Genomic DNA, 20,928 nt, shown 5'->3' with positions numbered 1-20,928 from the left:
TTGTGGCCGGATTCGGTTGAATTCTTGGTTCTTCGGTCTGGAGGAAGTGAAATTCTACCTTCCGGTAGGAGTTGACACAAAGCTGTCGGATGCGGTCAGAAAAAGTAAGATTCCGGTTCCCCCAGACCGGATAACTAAGAATTTCGGACCAATGAATATTTTTGTGGCCGGGTTCGCGTCAATTTATGGTTCTTAGGTAGGAGGGAAGTGGAATTCTTGGTTTTTTGACTGGAGGATTTTCAGACTCAAAACTAACCCAACTTTTTTTTACTTGTTTCCAGGTGTGGTGCTACCCGGTCAACTAGAATTTTTGTTTGGATCTGTTTTCGAAGCTAAACCGACGCGTAAAGCGCGCCACGGAACACGGTCCGGCTCGCAAAGATGTCCTCGGCCTGTAAGTGTTGCGGGAGTTTTGTTGTGATGCCACTCAAAAAGTGGAGCTAAATTTTGGATTGCCCTTTTTCGGGGGAACCGTTTTTTTATCTCTTCCTGCGTCAGGGATGAAGTTATTCACCAATGCCAGCATTCCGTCGCAGGCGGCCGCTGGGTACGCCAGTGTTGAGAACCGGATCCAGAAGGACATGCTGATGGATTTGAACAAAGAGTACCTGCCGGAGATGGGCATCACGACGATGGGAGACTTTATTGCCATCCAGCGCCACTCGAAGACGGTGTGCGACCAGAGTGCCCGCGACCGGGTGCTATCCTCGCAGTCGGCAGTCGTCGAGAAGCCAGAACTGCTGGAACACTTAACCACTCTGGTTCCGGTGGCGGCGGTTTCCGCCACGCTGAGCAACCCACCCAAATCGTCGGTGTTCCGTAAGATCCTTTCTCCTCAGGAGCGCTTAAGAATTCGCTTTTAACCCTTGTTGACCTTTTCAGGCCCCAGCTCGGCGAAATCTCTGCCGAACAAATCGCGTAATGGCTTTTCCGAGAACAAAATCACACTTCCGGCTGGCGGCGGATCTTCCACGAACATTGTGCCCACCATCAACGAGAGTTCGGACAAGAAGGCATCGCTGGTCGGTAGCTTAGGCAAGCGGAGTGCCGTCTTCAAACGGCTCGAGTGCAACTCCAATGAAGACGAAGAGGAGGATGGAGAATTGGACGTCGACATTGACGACGCCGGAAACGGACGGAAATCGCCGAAGAAGATGGCCTCGAAGGTCATGCTCAAGGGTATCGAGGCGCTTGGGAAGAGAAGTGCCAGTTCCGGAGGTTCAATCTTTTCGCGGCTGGGCGAGAAGAGCAACCAGAGAGCAGAGTGACGGAGCGCCCGCCGGGATACTGAAGAAGTCGCCGGTAAGTGTTGAGGATTTGGTCAAAGTCAGCCTCACTAATGTTTAAACACTTTCAGCAACAACCCACCCGCAAACTCCCTCTCAAAATCCAGAACGTCACTCTGTTGAAGAAGATCCCTGCCAAGACGGTCACGGCAGGTGACGACCAGTCGCGCTCCTCGCGACGGCGCAGTTTTGACCGCATGAACTCGGACGACGAGCCGGCCAAATCCGTATCCTTCTCGAAGAGGGACGAAGTGCTCGAAATCGAATCCCATCCCAAGGGACTCATCAGCCCCACGGCGCGGATACGCTTCCAGGATCGGGAACTCCCGGTTTGGGCACGCCTAGGCGGCGGTGGCGCTCACTTCCCAGCCGGGAAACGTCGATCGCCCTTCCCAAACCAACAGCTAACGGAGGCGTTGATCTCCGGGTCCTCATCAGGAACAACCGATGGCTTCCTCTTGCTCCCCCCGTTGGGAGGTCGATCAAAAGGTACAAAGTACAAAAATCGCTTTCCCCCCATTTCATCGCTTTCTTTTTATGCTTACTTTATTTTAATTTAATATTTTACTTGTCCTCAAACACGCAGTTTTGTTTCTTTCTTTGCAGGGCGACGGTGACACCTTGAACGGGAACCGGAAGCAAGAAGCACGAGGTATTATCGGAACTCCTCTGGCTGTCCGTGACCGGAAGCACGAAAATATTCAAACCGAAAAGTACATCGAGAAGGTAAAAAACAAAGTTGAGTTGCTGAGATTTGTGTTTACTGAAATCTTGCGATTAATTTGCATCTCTTTGTCCAGCTCCAGGAGATTTAACCAGGCAGACTTATACAGCTTTAACCTTCATCGCCCCAATCCGTGACTCAGATGCAGTCCGTAAGTAGGATACTGTAGGACAAGATTACCCAAGATTTGGTGGGGAAATGCTGGATCTCATCACGGCGTCCAAACTGCTGCAGGGCAGAACACCAGGGATGAAAAGGATCATCGAGGACAAAAGGAATTTTAGCGCCAAATTGCACCTTGGTTGACCGAGTTGCTGGACCAAGACATTGGCTAGATGATTGGCAACCTCTGAGCCGGTGATTACAGTTTCCCAGTAGGTAAACCATTCACAATTAGATTATTAAAAATGTAAACCTTTTTATAATTCTTTGCAGGGTCAGGCTCCAAGTGAGGACAAGACAGAGCTCGGTGACGATGGTAGCGCCGAATTACCGTGACAACCGCCAAGACCGGTAGAGCCGGATAGCTATTGCGACGAGCTGAGGAAAGATAATTCGGTCAACTGGACTAGGAGCAGGCCTAGGTGTTGCCGGCCGAATCCATAATGAGACACGCCAGATCGGGAGGAGTCGGTGCAGCTGCATAACTGGGTCATTGGTTTTCACCAACGTCGATAGCGAGGCCATAAAGCATAACATCAAGTTGGTGGCTGAAGATATCAAGGCGGTGCCGTGTGTCTGCTGCCGACGAGCGTTTGCAAGGACCAGCAGCTTGAACGGCCTTCCGGTGAGCGATATAAGCTTGAATTATTTTGAAGTTAATGGTACTAATTGGTTTTTATTTTTTCTAGTTACGTGCCAGCCGGAAACACATCTTAAAGGTGTCGTCGTGATTGTCGTTTCAACCAGTTTGGAACCTGGTTCCGGCTATTCGTGCTAAAGTTGAAGAGGTTGGAAGCTAAACAAACCGTGGAACTAACAAGATTGTGCTGACAACGGGATACCGAGGTCTACGTTACGCCGCTGGACGTGCCGTGAAGTCATGGTTATAATCGATCGAACGATGTGACAACGTTGACCGGAGCGAAGAAGTTGCCATAGGAGGCCAACAAGCCGGAACCAGTTTGAGAACTTGGCTCTGCCTGGAAGTGTTCTGACTGTGGCTTTCCGGTATTGATCGGACACAGGCATTGTTTGTTATTTATATTGTGTAAAATTGTCGAATATGTTTTTATCATCAAGTCATTGTAAACATTTTGTTAATAAACTTAAAGAAACATTGTTCAACTCATAGTTTCATTGAAATGTATTGTTCAATCTAATTTCTCTTAATAAGAATCCCAAAGAAAATGCAAAAACGCCCAAATATAGGCAATAGGCAATTTTTACCCGGTGAAACGTTTCAATTTCAATTTTACACGAAATCCAGTTCGACCCCTCTTACACGAAAGTATGTAATCGTACCTGAACTGAATTTCGTGTAATCGAACTCGATTTCGTGTAATGCCTATCCTCCGTGTGAAGGGTGGTGAACACGGAGGATAGGCATTACACGAAATCGAGTTCGATTACACGAAATTCAGTTCAGGTACGATTACATACTTTCGTGTACACGGAGGATCGGCATTACACGAAATCGAGTTCGATTACACGAAATTCAGTTCAGGTACGATTACATACTTTCGTGTAACAGGGGTCGAACTGGATTTCGTGTAAAATCGAAATTGAAATGTTTCACCGGGTGAAAATTGCACATTGCCTACATTTGGGCGTTTTTGGATTTTCTTTGGGATTCTTATTAAGGGATATTAAAATTAAATTAAAGTATTAGATTGAACGTGTTTATTTATTGAAATTCTGTACAATATTAATGAAAAAGACTGCTTTCACAATATGATAATAAATACAATAAAGTGGAGTGCTTCGAGGCCATTGCGTCTATATCGTGTAGGCCATTATGTTCTCCCGGGTCCACTCGGGGTTCTGCTCGCCGCACAGCATGTTCCGGATCTCCTCCGGCGGAAACGCCGCCAGCTTGTTCAGCGGGAACATCTCGCACGACCTTCTTCTCCACTGCTAAAGTCCTCGCGGACACCGGTCAGGGCGACGCCTCTCGGTACACGTTAGTTGCGGCTGCGGCTGCTGCCGTTGATGCGGGTGTGGCGCAAAATATCCGAGCTTGATGAACCACTGATACTGGAACTCGGCCGGGTTGGAATGGTGCACATGATGCGGCCTGACCTGGCTTGTCGACGAGCCCACCGTGCTGCTGCCGTCCGTCATCAACGCCGCTACAACCTGCTGCTGCTGTTGCTGCTGAGGGGGCATTTGCATTTGCGAAGCGGCACAGGCCGTAATCGATGCCATCAAGTCGGTAGACAGTCCGAACGATACGAACTTGGGCTGATGGGACCGCCTCCGCCACCGCCGCCGCCCATCACCGGGCGAATGTGGTTCTGGTGTTGCTGATGGCGTGGATATTGGGGCTGGGAATGGGCCGTAGTTCGGAAGGGGCTTCGGCTGCTGGAGACAAGGCATTTGCGGCGCAGACAGCTGCTGTTGTTGTCACTGTTGCTGCTGCTGCTGGACCGGACTCCTCATCGGCGGTGGAATCAACGGTCGGCCGCTAGCCGTCAGGTGCTGTGCTGTCTGGGGACGAATCTGCTGGCGGATTCTGGAAGAGGCAAGATTGAGTTTGGAAAAAATACGAAAATAACCATTTCAAACCAACCTTTCGCCTCCGGGACATTTACATGTGGTCACTGGCCAGCACGATGCGTATCTTCTGCGTCGCCAGCACCAACGACATGATCGCCTCGCACTCCATGGCCTGGGCCGCTTAGTCCAGGAAGATGTGTGTAAAGTGTCCCTTGGGCAGATCGAGCCAGGCCAGCTCCATCGAAATGTTCAGCGATACAACCACGATGCGATACTTGAGAATGTTTTCGACGGTTGGCCGCCGAAAGATGCGCACGTTGATGTTCAGGTCGATCAGACAGTACTAAAAGATAAAGTTCAGTTAATATCGTAACAAACAAACAACTCAAAACCCCCTACCTTCTGGACGATGCTGTTGACGGTGGCGACCCAGCGCTTGTAATAGTAAACGCGCAATGGTTTGGCCTCCTCTCCACCACCCTCCTCGACCCACGGGTGCAGGTAGTCCTTGATATACAAATCGGCGGCCGAATTCGACTCCGGCTGCAGCAGCAGCTTTTTGATGGCCTGCGCCAGCGTGTACGTCTTCCCGGTGCCAAAGGGTCCAACCAGCAGGATCGGAGACAGCGTGACCGAAATTGGCGTCGTGATGGCGATGACCGCCTCCTTTTGGTTCGAGTTGAGCTTTGGATCGAGTGACCCGTCCCATTGGCGCTGCGGAGTCCACGGGATCCGGAAGTCGGCGATTTTCTCGATCGCGCAATATGAAAAAAGAAAGATAATTTAAGGTTAGTTGTAGGTCTGAAAATCCCGCCGGAAGGAGCAACTCCTGTTTTGGGGCGTATCCGGCAGATTTGAAAGTGTTCTCGCCGGACGGTAGAATTCTTTTTCCCCCCAGAACAATCAAGATTTCAAGATCCGGTTTGGGGGAAGCGAGTTCTTACCTATTCCGGTGACGACCGGAAGATTTGCAAGGTTACAGGTCGGTCTGGCAGCACGTATCCAAGTCCAGAGGACGGAGAGAGATTGAAAAATAGCTGGAAGTAAACGCAAATACTAAAAAAATCTTTCAGCATCTTAACTCAGGTAATCTCACCTCCTTTTCGATTTGTACTCCACCCGAGGAGTGCCGATAATACCATGCTGACTTCGTAGAGCCACGTGTCTCTTGGGGGAATCTAATACCAGCGTGGCTTCTGCGAGCTGTCGCCTTGTCGTTGTTCGATTGCTGAGCTTGGGTTGGTCGCCCATGGGATGAGGATTGGCTCGCGACTGCTAATAAACTTTGAAGTCGCTCCGCCGGACGTGGGCGCACTGTAGCCGGACTTTCTTTTCCCTGGATCGGAAGCTGCCGGTTGTTCGAATTGATCGGATGAAAATGACGGGGGACACGGAAACACTCGTGACGGAACGTGAGCGATTTCCGGAACTGCTGCGGCGCTATGAACAATTGAGAAATTAAAAAGAGATATGCGAGCCGGTAACATGGAGTGAAACTTTTCCAGCTGTCATGGAAAACTTCACAGAAGCTTGACAGAAAGTTTAACTCCATGCTGCACTTTTAATTTCTCGATATAAAGATGAGAGGTTGATTTCTAAACTTTTTGATGGGGCTTACTGAACTCACACGACTGTCCGATCGGATGCGGCTTCTAGAACACGACCAGTGACTTCCAGAACGATCCCGGCCATGTTCTTGACCATTGTCGTCGCTCACTTGTTTCTCTTCTCTTGCGGTGTTGTTTTTGCTTCTGCTGTTCCGGTTCCTTTTCTTCAATACGCCGTTCACGACACTCAGAGTGACGGCGCGCTGCCATACAATCGGTTCGCATGAAAAAATCTGCAATAAGCCCGATTCGGTGCTCCATCAGAATACTGGAAAAGAAACTGGTTAAAAATTGTCTATTCTTTCAACATCGCTTTCAACTCCACTTAAACTTACTTGTAACGATTGGGATGGCCCGGCGGAGTTAATTGGACCGCTTCTCTACCTGAACGACCCGAACCACTGTGGCTTCCGTTCTTGCTTCTTTGCCCGGTTTGCTTGCAGGTACGGAAGTGTGACCGAGACCCATGACCTTCTCTAACACTTCCAGAACGCTTTCGGCGTTGACATCTGCAAGCAGGAAAGGGTTAGAACAGTTTACCAATAAAAATGTAGAGATCTTACTGGGCGTACTTGGTGCCGGGTGCCCTTTTCCCTATCTTCGCTGGTGGCGGTATTCGCGACCTTAGGGGCTGTCGTTCCGGACGCAAAGTGGGCTGCCGGATGCTTTAGCGTGACAGGACCGGAGTCGGCGAAATAGATCGCCGCACAGCATGTTCCGGATCTCCTCTGGAGGAAACGCCGCCAGCTTGTTCAGCGAGGACACCTCACATAAGCTGCAGTGGAACGCGGTCAGCTGCTTGCCAATGCCCTCCTGCAGGCAGAAGTTGATCGTCAAGTTGCATTACTCCTTGACATTGTTGATTGTGACGTCAACTGGAAGATGGAAGAATGGTTTATAATTAAAACTTGAGGTTGATTAAGTGATGATCTTACATGGACCAAGATCGTTCATCTCGTGAGATGGGCTTTTTGTGGCAGAGCAGCTACAGAAAACTGTTGGATTGCGATAGACCAACGAGTCGGCCATGATGAAGGACCATGGCCAAGGTCCTTCGCTGAAGCTCGGACGCAACCATACGTTGGTCCAAGACCGGTTTCTTCCTCAGCCCGGAACTCTACCTCCAGCACGAACTTATGACCTGCTGGACCCACTCGAGTAGATTTTCTCTGCGCGGTACCAAGACACGTTCGTGCTATAGACGACTCACGCGGAACTCGTGCTGGTCGGCGTGGCATGGACTGAGCCCGGGAGCGTATTGCCTCTCCAGGTTGACATCCCGCTGGGACTGCAGCCAAACTTCGCGAGGTACCAAAGACCGTGCAGTTAAAGTACAGCTGGCGCGTTTCGAACGGAAACAGGAACGGACAGCTCTGGTTAGTACGAGCGGATCCTTGATCACTGTCCGTTGGAGTAGGGCTCATCGGATTCAGCAACGAAGCCGCGGTCAAGCCGGAACCTTTGGAAGAGAAAAAAAGCATTAGAATTTGTTTTCTAGATAAACTGCATGGACTGCAGATAGAAAGCTAGTGCTAACTTCCCCTAAAACAAAGCATCAAAAAAATTACCCCAATCCGGCCACAAATGTATTTGTTGGCTTACAATTCTCCGATATTCGGATTGTGGGAAAGGGAATCTGGCGTTTTCCGATCATGACCGACAGATTTCTAAGAATGCTTGCCGGAAGGTACAATTCCGTTTCCCCCTAACTGGATATTGAAGAATTCCAGACCTGTGGACACCTTTGTGGCCAGATTCGGTTAAATTCTTGGGTCTCTGGTTCGGGCGAAGCGGAATTGCACCTTCCGGCAAGGATTCTTAGAAATTTGTTGGGCAAGATCGGGAAACGCAAGATTCCCTTTCCTCCAATCCGGATTACAAAGAATTCGTGGCCGGTGGCCACTTTTGTAACCGGTTCCGGTTAAATGATTGGTTCCCCGGTTTGGGGGAAGCGGAATTGTACCTTCCGGCAACGATACTTAGAAATCTGCCGGCCAAGATCGGGAAACGCAAAATTTCGCTTCCCCCTCTAACTGGATAACGAAGAATTCCGGCCGGTGGGCACTTTTGTGGCTGGATTCGAGTAATTTATTGGTTCTCCGGTTTGGTGGAAGCGTAATTGTACCTTCCGGCAAGAATTCTGAGAAATTTGTCCGCCAAGATCGGGGAACGCAAGATTCCATTTCCCCCAAACTGGATAACGAAATATTGCTGGCCGGTGGGCACTTTTCCGGTCTGGGGGAAGCGGAACTTTATCTTCCAGAAATGATACCTCACAATCTGTCGGCCAAAAACGCGAAACGAAGAATTATTCCGCTTTTTCCAAACCGGATAATGAAGAATTTTTCGAAGAACTTACCTCAGAACCCACTCTAGCCACCAGCTCCAAATTTGCACTAAGTCCCGATTTGACAGCGGCAAAAATATCGAAATTTTTCTAAGTCCAAAAGTTACACCTTTTTCAGTTCGGGCCCCTGAACTGGTAAAGGTGTAACTTTTACACTTTTTGCAGTTCGCCTTTTACACTATTTCCAGTTCGAGGGTTGAAACTAGTCGGTGGTGTAAAATCGAACTGCAAAAAGTGTAATGCTGATTCTCCGTGTAAGAGGGGTCGAACTGGATTTCGTGTAAAATTGAAATTGAAACGTTTCACCGGGTAAAAATTGCCTATTGCCTATATTTGGGCGTTTTTGCATTTTCTTTGGGATTCTTATTAAGAGAAATTAGATTGAACAATACATTTCAATGAAACTATGAGTTGAACAATGTTTCTTTAAGTTTATTAACAAAATGTTTACAATGACTTGATGATAAAAACATATTCGACAATTTTACACAATATAAATAACAAACAATGCCTGTGTCCGATCAATACCGGAAAGCCACAGTCAGAACACTTCCAGGCAGAGCCAAGTTCTCAAACTGGTTCCGGCTTGTTGGCCTCCTATGGCAACTTCTTCGCTCCGGTCAACGTTGTCACATCGTTCGATCGATTATAACCATGACTTCACGGCACGTCCAGCGGCGTAACGTAGACCTCGGTATCCCGTTGTCAGCACAATCTTGTTAGTTCCACGGTTTGTTTAGCTTCCAACCTCTTCAACTTTAGCACGAATAGCCGGAACCAGGTTCCAAACTGGTTGAAACGACAATCACGACGACACCTTTTAAGATGTGTTTCCGGCTGGCACGTAACTAGAAAAAATAAAAACCAATTAGTACCATTAACTTCAAAATAATTCAAGCTTATATCGCTCACCGGAAGGCCGTTCAAGCTGCTGGTCCTTGCAAACGCTCGTCGGCAGCAGACACACGGCACCGCCTTGATATCTTCAGCCACCAACTTGATGTTATGCTTTATGGCCTCGCTATCGACGTTGGTGAAAACCAATGACCCAGTTATGCAGCTGCACCGACTCCTCCCGATCTGGCGTGTCTCATTATGGATTCGGCCGGCAACACCTAGGCCTGCTCCTAGTCCAGTTGACCGAATTATCTTTCCTCAGCTCGTCGCAATAGCTATCCGGCTCTACCGGTCTTGGCGGTTGTCACGGTAATTCGGCGCTACCATCGTCACCGAGCTCTGTCTTGTCCTCACTTGGAGCCTGACCCTGCAAAGAATTATAAAAGGTTTACATTTTTAATAATCTAATTGTGAATGGTTTACCTACTGGGAAACTGTAATCACCGGCTCAGAGGTTGCCAATCATCTAGCCAATGTCTTGGTCCAGCAACTCGGTCAACCAAGGTGCAATTTGGCGCTAAAATTCCTTTTGTCCTCGATGATCCTTTTCATCCCTGGTGTTCTGCCCTGCAGCAGTTTGGACGCCGTGATGAGATCCAGCATTTCCCACCAAATCTTGGGTAATCTTGTCCTACAGTATCCTACTTACGGACTGCATCTGAGTCACGGATTGGGGCGATGAAGGTTAAAGCTGTATAAGTCTGCCTGGTTAAATCTCCTGGAGCTGGACAAAGAGATGCAAATTAATCGCAAGATTTCAGTAAACACAAATCTCAGCAACTCAACTTTGTTTTTTACCTTCTCGATGTACTTTTCGGTTTGAATATTTTCGTGCTTCCGGTCACGGACAGCCAGAGGAGTTCCGATAATACCTCGTGCTTCTTGCTTCCGGTTCCCGTTCAAGGTGTCACCGTCGCCCTGCAAAGAAAGAAACAAAACTGCGTGTTTGAGGACAAGTAAAATATTAAATTAAAATAAAGTAAGCATAAAAAGAAAGCGATGAAATGGGGAAAGCGATTTTTGTACTTTGTACCTTTTGATCGACCTCCCAACGGGGGGAGCAAGAGGAAGCCATCGGTTGTTCCTGATGAGGACCCGGAGATCAACGCCTCCGTTAGCTGTTGGTTTGGGAAGGGCGATCGACGTTTCCCGGCTGGGAAGTGAGCGCCACCGCCGCCTAGGCGTGCCCAAACCGGGAGTTCCCGATCCTGGAAGCGTATCCGCGCCGTGGGGCTGATGAGTCCCTTGGGATGGGATTCGATTTCGAGCACTTCGTCCCTCTTCGAGAAGGATACGGATTTGGCCGGCTCGTCGTCCGAGTTCATGCGGTCAAAACTGCGCCGTCGCGAGGAGCGCGACTGGTCGTCACCTGCCGTGACCGTCTTGGCAGGGATCTTCTTCAACAGAGTGACGTTCTGGATTTTGAGAGGGAGTTTGCGGGTGGGTTGTTGCTGAAAGTGTTTAAACATTAGTGAGGCTGACTTTGACCAAATCCTCAACACTTACCGGCGACTTCTTCAGTATCCCGGCGGGCGCTCCGTCACTCTGCTCTCTCTGGTTGCTCTTCTCGCCCAGCCGCGAAAAGATTGAACCTCCGGAACTGGCACTTCTCTTCCCAAGCGCCTCGATACCCTTGAGCATGACCTTCGAGGCCATCTTCTTCGGCGATTTCCGTCCGTTTCCGGCGTCGTCAATGTCGACGTCCAATTCTCCATCCTCCTCTTCGTCTTCATTGGAGTTGCACTCGAGCCGTTTGAAGACGGCACTCCGCTTGCCTAAGCTACCGACCAGCGATGCCTTCTTGTCCGAACTCTCGTTGATGGTGGGCACAATGTTCGTGGAAGATCCGCCGCCAGCCGGAAGTGTGATTTTGTTCTCGGAAAAGCCATTACGCGATTTGTTCGGCAGAGATTTCGCCGAGCTGGGGCCTGAAAAGGTCAACAAGGGTTAAAAGCGAATTCTTAAGCGCTCCTGAGGAGAAAGGATCTTACGGAACACCGACGATTTGGGTGGGTTGCTCAGCGTGGCGGAAACCGCCGCCACCGGAACCAGAGTGGTTAAGTGTTCCAGCAGTTCTGGCTTCTCGACGACTGCCGACTGCGAGGATAGCACCCGGTCGCGGGCACTCTGGTCGCACACCGTCTTCGAGTGGCGCTGGATGGCAATAAAGTCTCCCATCGTCGTGATGCCCATCTCCGGCAGGTACTCTTTGTTCAAATCCATCAGCATGTCCTTCTGGATCCGGTTCTCAACACTGGCGTACCCAGCGGCCGCCTGCGACGGAATGCTGGCATTGGTGAATAACTTCATCCCTGACGCAGGAAGAGATAAAAAAACGGTTCCCCGAAAAAGGGCAATCCAAAATTTAGCTCCACTTTTGAGTGGCATCACAACAAAACTCCCGCAACACTTACAGGCCGAGGACATCTTTGCGAGCCGGACCGTGTTCCGTGGCGCGCTTTACGCGTCGGTTTAGCTTCGAAAACAGATCCAAACAAAAATTCTAGTTGACCGGGTAGCACCACACCTGGAAACAAGTAAAAAAAAGTTGGGTTAGTTTTGAGTCTGAAAATCCTCCAGTCAAAAAACCAAGAATTCCACTTCCCTCCTACCTAAGAACCATAAATTGACGCGAACCCGGCCACAAAAATATTCATTGGTCCGAAATTCTTAGTTATCCGGTCTGGGGGAACCGGAATCTTACTTTTTCTGACCGCATCCGACAGCTTTGTGTCAACTCCTACCGGAAGGTAGAATTTCACTTCCTCCAGACCGAAGAACCAAGAATTCAACCGAATCCGGCCACAAAAACATTCACTGTTCCGTAATTCTTGGTTATCCGGTCTGGGGGAACTGGAATGGTGCCTTTTCCGGCCACTGTTCCCAAACTGAGGCAAAACTCACCATTTCAACTCCACTGACCACCGAAATCCAAATTGCACCAAGTCCCGATTTGACAGCGAGTGAAACGATTCCGCAGATTCTTCAAAAATTTTCTAAGTCCAAAAGTTACACCTTTTTCAGTTCGGACCCCTGAACTGGCAAAGATGTAACTTTTACACTTTTTGCAGTTCGCACTTTACACTTTTTTCAGTTCGAGGGTTGAAACTAGTCGGTGGTGTAAAATCGAACTGCAAAAAGTGTAATGCCGATTCTCCGTGAAGTACTAGATTGGGGACACGCAAAATAGGGTCCTAAAGCCGTGTGTATTTTTTTATTTACAAAAGCTCAAAACAAAAAAAAACTGGTTAGTTAATATGGAGCTTCTAAGGAACGCAAAACTCCGTAGCGAGCCCCATTCTTTCTCCTCATTTTCAACCTTTTGAAATAAAACTCTAAAAATATTAATACAGATCGATTAGAATCGAAGCCAATCCGAATTCCGAGCCGAATTCATTGTTTTGACAACTAAGTTTTGACGTTTGAGTGCTTTTTAATTCGAATACGTTCAAATTAGCGAACATTCGCATGAGTGGACATTCGAAGTAGCGAAATTCGAATTCACGAATCCGGTCTGTAATCAAACATTTAAACATTCCACAATTCGTCGCTTACATTTCAAAAAGTACCATTAACATAGACTTTGCATAATACATAACACTTAATAAAATCTTAGTGACGAATTCAAGACAAATATTAAATACATTCAAAATTCAAATACAAAAATTCTGAAAAATTGAAAATCAAAAACTAAAAAAAATAGTCAATCAACATTATAATTCATAAATTCACAATACGTCCAAAGATTTTAAAATTCAATTTAAGAATTTAAGAATTTAAGAATTTAAGAATTTAAGAATTTAAGAATTTAAGAATTTAAGAATTTAAGAATTTAAGAATTTAAGAATTTAAGAATTTAAGAATTTAATAATTTAAGAATTTAAGAATTTAAGAATTTAAGAATTTAAGAATTTAAGAATTTAAGAATTTGTTCTAGTACTGCGTTTCTGCCCGCCCGTGTGGATCAATCGGACCGCGCACTGGCTCACAATTCAGAGGTTGCTGGTTCGAATCCCGCGGCGGGCGCTCTAAAATTCTTTGTGTAAATATGGGTATTCGGCGCCGTCGCTCCGTGCCATACTCTAGTACACTTAGGAGCCCAGGGCGGCGAAGTCCTTGTAGTTAAAAAGGAAGACACTAGTGGTTGGTACTAGCAATGGTGGCCGACAGCTATAAAGTCAACTTCGTTTTTTTTCTAGTACTGCATCTTTTCCAAGATTCCAACCACCATCCGCACTACCCTCGATTTGAGCTACCACCCAAAAATAACTGAGCAACTGTCAAGTTTGACATTCCGCAGAAAAAAAAAAACGCACACACAAAAGTGTGAGAGTTGCATTTGTGATTTTGTTGCAGGAGGCGAAGATCGTACCGCAAAATAATTTCTTGTCCGTCGATTCTTCCGGCTTCTCAGGAATCCGACTTTGCGTGCACGTCCCCCTCTCCCGCTTCAAGTGTCTGTGATCAACCTCTCAGCAGCAACGACATGGCCGCAACATCCGGAACCAGTGCGACGACGGTGGCGGCGGCGACGACGGCCAAATCGAAGGACAAAAAAAGCCAAGAGGAAATCTATGCCGAATTTCAGCAGCTGCGGAATCAACAGCGAAATTTGATCAATAACCTTAACACGCTCGAGATGGACCTGAAGGAGCACAAGTAAGTGGCCGGAAGTGGGTCGGCGGAGCGGGTTGCGACCGGTTTTCCTGTTTCATTTGTTTGCAGGAAGTGTTGGGGAATTTCGGGTTGGCATAACCTCAAACGGGTCAGGGACATTTTTTTAAATGATTTTTTTTCCATTTTTGGGGATTTTTTTTGAAAATAAGTGTTGGCCACTTGCCCGAAGGGCAGAGTTGCGCGGAAGTTGAACGAAACACAGCTGAAGCTTTTAGAAATTTATTGCACTTTGAGGAGAATTTCGGGAAAATGTTTTCGAGTGCACTTTACTGCCCATGTTCGCATAAATGTCCCATATGCAAAAACAGCAAACTGAGAAAAACGCATTTGAAGTTTGTCCCACACATAAGGCTACGTGTTAAGTTTTCACGAAAAAACTGGATTTCCTCTCGATTTCTAGAACAAAGGACTGGATGTTATAGGCTCTTTAGAAAGAGCACAAGATTTTGAACCAAACTGAATCAATAGCTCAAAAGTGATGAAAATGCATATGGGACATTTATGCGATCATGGGCAGTTTAACCCTTGCAGCTTCATCGATTGGAATTGGAAGAATTAAGAATGACTGACATTTATTTAAATTTATTTTCAGGACAGTGATCGACACGCTGAAAACGGTCGAGCCGGGCCGCAAGTGCTTCCGCCTGATCGGGGGCGTCCTGTGTGACCAAACCGTGGAGGTGGTCCTGCCCCAGCTGGTGACCAACAAGGAGCAGCTGGAGAAGCTCATCGAAACGGGCAAGGATCAAATCACCAAAAAGGGCCTCGAGATCAATCAGTTCAAGGACGAATACAACATCAAAATCCGCGGCCAGGACGGCGCGGCGGGACCGGGAGCGGGCAAGGAAAACGTCGACGACAAATCCGCCGCGCCTCCGTCCGCCAACCGGAACGTGCTGGTGGGACAGTTGTAGGAAGCCCCGTTCCGGCGAAGAAGGAGTAAGAGGAGGATGAGAAGGAAAACGTGTCCGCACCGGCGTCCAAAAACCAAAACTCCAACCCAGAGCTCGGGCGGTAGGTTGTAATTTTTCCTACTAAAAGTACGATGTAATCGAGAAAAAAAACGGAATTGTGTTGCAAGATAAATCGAGCAATATATTTTTTGAAGTTCTCGTACTCCAGCGAACGATTAAAAAGCATCAGCACCGTAATTATTTATCGTAAACCCTTAAACTCATAGTACGTATCTCTCCCCAACCTTGCCCATCCGTTCACCCTTCGTAATCGTTTAGAATATCGCAAAACGTGGATCAAAAAAGCTGGTTCTTTCTATTTCATATTAAAAAAAAATCTATAATCGAAATAACGCGCAGAATGTCTTGTTTTCTGTTCTTCTTCGCTCTTTGCTTAAGACTAACCTTCTTGTACTAACAATAACCTTAACCATCCTATTTCTGTTCACCTTGTTGCTTTGAAGAGATTGAAAATAAGAATACGATTAGTAAAACTAAAGATATGCAACTACTTTCTCTTGCGTGGTGAATATCACTTCCTGGGCGTGGTGATGACTGTTCAAATTTCGGAAAAAGTCACCTAAATCAAATAAGAGACCGTGGACCCTCCTTCCCCGTCGTGTAGACAATGTACAACATTAAAAAACGCGATTAAAAACCATTTCTGATCACTTTTTTCATTTTGAGCGCATTTGACAATTTCAAAAATTATTGTTGAAAATTTTGCAAGAATTTTTGTCAATTTGTTATTCAATATTTGTCACATTTATTTCATGCCTTCAAAATTGTTATTTGAAAAATATAATCAATGTTCTTGAAAAATTATCTTAATAATACATTTTAAATTTCTTGTGTATCTTATTCGACTCAATCTTATTTGGCTCAAACTAAATTTAAAAATCTTTGGTAAAAAGCCAAAATAACAAAATAACAATTAAAAACAAACATTTTTTTTTCAAATTTTGCTAAAGGATGTTGGATGTTGGAAAAAAATTAATCAACAAAGTTTGTCCTGATTAAACTTTTAATTTCATTCATGTAGACAAAGATGGGTGCCCTTTTTTGTTTATTTTTAATTTTATAATTTCTAACTGAACTAAATTCAATAATTGAATATTTTTTCTGACATCCCACTATGAGGAACAACTTGTACTTGGTTTGGCAATTTGTCGGCCTTCCTGAAAAATTAAATATGTTTTAATTTTTGTGAATTGTACCGATTATTAAAATGAACTGACTATTTTTCATTATTTGAAAGATATATAAAATAAACTTATGTTATTCAAATTTTCTGAAGCGATCTTGATAATTTTATTTTCATTTTGGACATAATGTGTATTTGTTATGCAAAAATAGTTATTATAAATGACCTCACTCTGATTCCAGCCATAAAATGGAACTATAATTAATTATTAAAATTTATTAAAAAAAAGTTATTAAATATACTAAAATATTTTAATTTGATAAAATATTAATAGTAATAGAAGTCAAGTCTTTCAAAGCTTATTTGAATTAAATAAAAGGATTATAATTTATATTTGAAGTTGAAATCAGATTGAATCAGAAAGCGGACTACATTTTCAAATTCTTTGTGACATTTCGTTTTTTTTTTAATTTCAATACATGTATTCTATGCGTTTCATGAGAACAAATGCAGTTGTTTAAGTTAAAAGTTTCGATATATGCTTAAAACTATGTTTAAATAGCAATAGGCTATATAAAAAAAATCAGATACAATTTCAGCAAAATTTTAACATTCTGAAACTCCATTTTAAATATTTAAATTTAAAACAAAATGTCCAAAGAAACAAATTGAATGTTCGTTTTTCAAAAGTGAGAAGAAACAATGATACAAACTCATTTGACGTAAATTATTTTACACATTTTCAATCTCTGTTAGTATAAATCATAAAATATATAAATTAACTTTTTGGAAAAAGCATTCCAACCTAGTACATTTTTTTTTAATTTGTATGTTATGGACAAACTTAACCAGTTGAAAAATATTTGTACAGTGGACTCTCTCGTTGTCAATATTGAAGGGACCGTCGAGAGCGGGAGTTATCAAATTATAGAACGGAAAATCAAAGCAATCTATTTGAAGGGACTGAAAAATTTATTGACAGCTGGAGCAATATTGATATCGAGAAGATCGACAGCCAGAGAGTCCACTGTATTTGAAATATTAATAATGTCATCGCTGTTTAGCGGTATTTATTTATATAGGCCAGGCGATTTTTTTTTTAAATTTTTAATATGTTCGGATTTTTAAGCTTTTACATTATTTGCTTTCAATTGCGCAATATATCGAATGTTTTAAATTTATTTGCACTGCAGTTTAGTATAGTCGAGTAGATTTTTTTGTTATGCTTTTTAAGAACTTTGTTTTTTTTATGCAGTTTTCTATGTAATTTCTGTTAGTGAAACATAATTTATAAAGATTTTAAAAATAGTTCTTACAAAATGAACAATGAAGGAATACTTTTTCTAACTTGTTTAATAAAAGTGGTTTTGTATCTTATAGTTAATTGGTATTTAAAAAAACCTGAATTGTTTTGAAATTTCGCGAAAAAATGTATGGCGCGGATTTCGCGGATTTGAAAAAGCTCGGCGCGGTTTTCGCGGATTTGATTTTGGGAAAGTTGTAACCACCCTTAAAGTATGCAGTTATTTTTGTAGTGTCCCGGACCATGCCATTACACTTTTTTTTTTTGCAATTTAAACAATAATAGAGCCGTTCTATAGAGCTTTATGACGTTTCGCGTACACACACTAGCGCACCATTTGATTTTGCTGGCCGGAAAAAAATTAACCTCACTTTTTTTCGTGTACGTACACGCAATATACATGCGCACGTAAATAACTCTATAGCAGAAAATGTGAAAAAGAAGCAAAAAAATGTGAAAGTGACTGTAAAAACATGAAAAAAAAACTCGATAGGCAAAAGGTGGTAGAATAGGCCACATACTATCAAAAACAAACATAAACTTATCAAGATAAATGCAAATTTGAATACTAAAAATGAAACAAGAAAAACAAACAAGGGAAGTAAAGTTTTTCGTAGAACAAAAGTTGCTCAAAATAACCAGGAAAAATAAAAAAAATCGAAAAAAATGGGCAGTAGAGGGTTAAGCCTGAACAGGTTTATTTAATTTTTTTGAATCTCCAGATTTTTGTATTTAGATATTTTTGAATATTCAAATCATATTTTTTTAGAACTAAAATATAAATTTTTGAAATTTTTGTTTTTTAATTTTATTTTTATTTTTGGTGTGTTTTGTTGTTGTTTAAAGTAATGTTTTTGAATACCTAATTATATTTTGAATGTTTGATTTTTTTTTTCGCAATAAAATTAAATGATTATCGGTATGCCTTTTTTCCTCTTCTTTAATTCATTTTGAGCAAAAAACAATATCCGACCTTTTTATTTTCGGCATTTTAAGTCTCTTAGAGGTATCCCTCCCGGTCGGCCATTTAGCGGCCATGTTTGATTTAGAAAATCATTCAAATCTTGATTCAGAATGCATCAATAAAAAAATAGAATTCTTTGTGTTGTTTATAGAAGCTACTTCACATATGGGTCATTCCACCTGAAGTGTGCAAGAAAAAATGCAAATTTGAAAATTACCATCTCCGATTCTGCTCAAATTTGACAGAACTGTTGAGACTATCAAAACATGCAAAAATCCCGAATTTTATCCAAATCGGACCACCCCCTCCATTTTTGTACCTCCACAAAAAATTGACTTTTTGGCGATTTTGGAGCGAATCTCCTAGTTTCAAACGACGATAGCTCAGGAACCACAAATCTTAGAGGATCGGTCTTAGACTCAATTTTGAAGGAAATTGGACGTAGAATCCATTTCCGTTACCAAAATTTAGATTAAAATATATTTTTTCTAACTGTATTGCGCAATTGAAAACTTTAAATGGCCGTATCTCAAAACAGCCCTAGGGGAAATATGCCCATTTTAAGCCTAATAAGCGGTCGTGTTTGAATGATGCTGGATAATCTGGATTGTTCCTTGAAATTCACTAAAACCAAGTACACCAACGAGTAGAGCTACTTTTTGTGAACATTTTTGTTTATTTTCACTTTTATTAAAAGTTATGGTATTCCTTTTACAAGCATTTAAAAAATATATTTCAAAAATGCATTCTAATCAGTCGAGTGTATTGGGCCACGCCCATTTTTCTATTTTCAGCTTAGTTCTTTTTTTCTTCCAGCGCTCTTTTGGGTCTGCTTAGTGCTGCCAAAATTGATAAAATTTTAAGCGAACACTCACGAAAAGTAGCATTTGTAGCGAAAGTTTCCTGGCAGCACTTGCTCACTCCAACAGGCGCTGCACCAGCATGTTGGTGGTGTTAGTGGCCACCCTTTGTTCTTTATTTGCCTTCGCTTCTCGCTCGGTTTTCTTCAGCCTTCGATTGGAATCGGTATTCAAAATTCAAACGTCAGAAGACTTAGCGCGTTTGTTTTTTATGGTGCTTGCTAATTATTTACATTTTTCGGGATTATTTTTCAAGTGAGTGGCTAACTAATGGTCAAAAGAACATGTTGCCGGTAGTTGGAAGCAATTTGCATAAATTTGCGTGCTTACTTGAGGTGGTGTTGTTGCTGGTAAGTTTATAGGCTAAATAGTATTTTTGGAGCTTTAATCGAGCATCAAACTCTCCATATGACGAAGATAGGTGTTTGATTAGAAAGGGTATATTTCCCCTATTTATTTTTATTAAATCTCAAATACCTACTTAAAACTTCAAAATTCGATATCTCTAGAACGAAACATATTCCTTTCTGTCGATAAGTGATTCTTATGTAAAATTGGCCGGGGAATACGATGGTGAGGTCAAATTTAAAATTCTTTGAAAGCACAACAAAAATTGGGTACTAAAGCCATATGTCAACTTTTATGTACAACGGTAAAACGCAGCAGTGCGTGGCCGAATGGTTACGCTGTCCGCTTTGTAAGCGGATGATTCTGGGTTCGATTCCCATCTGCTCCAACCTTCCATCGGATGAGGAAGTAAAATGTCGGTCCCGGCCTTGGTTGTTAGGCCGTTAAGTCATGCCAGGTGTAGGAGTCGTCTCCATGCCATAAGTACAAACAACACACCAAACCAAGCCTACTCCGGTGGAATCGCTGGCGGCGGTTGGACTCGCAATCCAAAGGTCGTCAGTCCAAACACTGGGGTGGAAGGTTCCTTCGAGTAAAAAGAGGTTTGGGTGCTCTCCTCATTCAAGCCTTCGGACTCCTAGGTTCGAGCAGAAACTTGCAATAGAGACCACAAAAGACCCGGGGGTTGTTAATGTGGATGGTTTGATTTTTTGGTAAAAAACACGATTAAAAACCTTTTCTGAACACTTTTTTTCATTTTAATTCCAAAAAAATATTGACAAGACAACAATTTTTCGATGGATTAACTATGGTCCCCTTGGAACGAGCTGTCAAGTAGGAGCTTTTCTGTCAAGAAGGACCGCGAGGATAATTTTTCAAAATTGATTTAAAAATCCATTTTAAACTCTTTGTGGTCGTACAAAGGGTCATTGTATTCAGAAAAATAGGCTTTATCGCTGTGAACAATAATATCAGCAATCTAAGCTTCATTTTTGGACCCAATTATCTTTTTAAGCGTTCTTTGGTTTATCATTAAATGAAGAGCAAAATTTTAAATTCAGATATCTGTACTTTTTTTGCGATTTCCAGTTGGAACGAAGTATCAAAAATGTTTGCCAATTTAAAAAATAAACATTTAAATTTTAAGTATTGTTAGCTTT

The 20,928-nt window shown here is 43.6% G+C and overlaps 3 protein-coding genes across 3 annotated transcripts; 2 read left to right on the top strand and 1 right to left on the bottom strand.

The window, feature by feature from the left end:
- The first annotated feature begins 303 nt into the window (after positions 1 to 303).
- LOC119769309 (uncharacterized protein C19orf47-like) lies at positions 304 to 1,903 on the top strand. The gene is given in 6 exon segments (XM_038261292.1): positions 304 to 394; positions 499 to 819; positions 883 to 1,253; positions 1,255 to 1,302; positions 1,358 to 1,775; positions 1,893 to 1,903. Coding segments are annotated over 6 exon segments (1,182 nt in total). The 5' UTR covers positions 304 to 381.
- Positions 1,904 to 10,160: 8,257 nt separating this feature from the next.
- On the bottom strand, positions 10,161 to 12,024 carry LOC119769308 (uncharacterized protein C19orf47-like). The gene is made up of 5 exons (XM_038261291.1): positions 11,934 to 12,024; positions 11,511 to 11,831; positions 11,026 to 11,447; positions 10,553 to 10,970; positions 10,161 to 10,243 (listed from the first exon to the last, which is right to left on the bottom strand). The coding sequence occupies exons 1-5, from the start codon at positions 11,944 to 11,946 to the stop codon at positions 10,161 to 10,163; spliced, it is 1,257 nt and encodes a 418-aa protein (XP_038117219.1). The 5' UTR covers positions 11,947 to 12,024.
- A 1,816-nt stretch (positions 12,025 to 13,840) lies between these two features.
- LOC6051820 (probable prefoldin subunit 2) lies at positions 13,841 to 15,648 on the top strand. Its single transcript, XM_001868147.2, has 2 exons — positions 13,841 to 14,178; positions 14,789 to 15,648. Exons 1-2 carry the CDS (start codon positions 14,006 to 14,008, stop codon positions 15,108 to 15,110), a joined length of 495 nt encoding a protein of 164 aa, XP_001868182.1. The 5' UTR covers positions 13,841 to 14,005; the 3' UTR covers positions 15,111 to 15,648.
- The last annotated feature ends 5,280 nt before the right edge of the window (positions 15,649 to 20,928 follow it).

The sequence above is a fragment of the Culex quinquefasciatus genome, chromosome 3 (assembly GCF_015732765.1).
Source record: "Culex quinquefasciatus strain JHB chromosome 3, VPISU_Cqui_1.0_pri_paternal, whole genome shotgun sequence".
Classification (NCBI taxonomy): Eukaryota; Metazoa; Arthropoda; class Insecta; order Diptera; family Culicidae; genus Culex; species Culex quinquefasciatus.
Note: the sequence above shows the minus strand (reverse complement) of the source record. Positions and strands in the feature narration are given on the sequence as shown.

Coding starts and splice junctions, on each gene's coding strand:
- LOC119769308 (XM_038261291.1), bottom strand. Junction 11,448..11,510: donor ACCCAAATCGTCGGTGTTCC/GTAAGATCCTTT, acceptor TGACCTTTTCAG/GCCCCAGCTCGGCGAAATCT. Junction 10,971..11,025: donor GGATACTGAAGAAGTCGCCG/GTAAGTGTTGAG, acceptor AAACACTTTCAG/CAACAACCCACCCGCAAACT.
- LOC6051820 (XM_001868147.2), top strand. CDS start 14,006: ATGGCCGCAACATCCGGAACCAGTGCGACGACGGTGGCGGCGGCGACG. Junction 14,179..14,788: donor ATGGACCTGAAGGAGCACAA/GTAAGTGGCCGG, acceptor ATTTATTTTCAG/GACAGTGATCGACACGCTGA.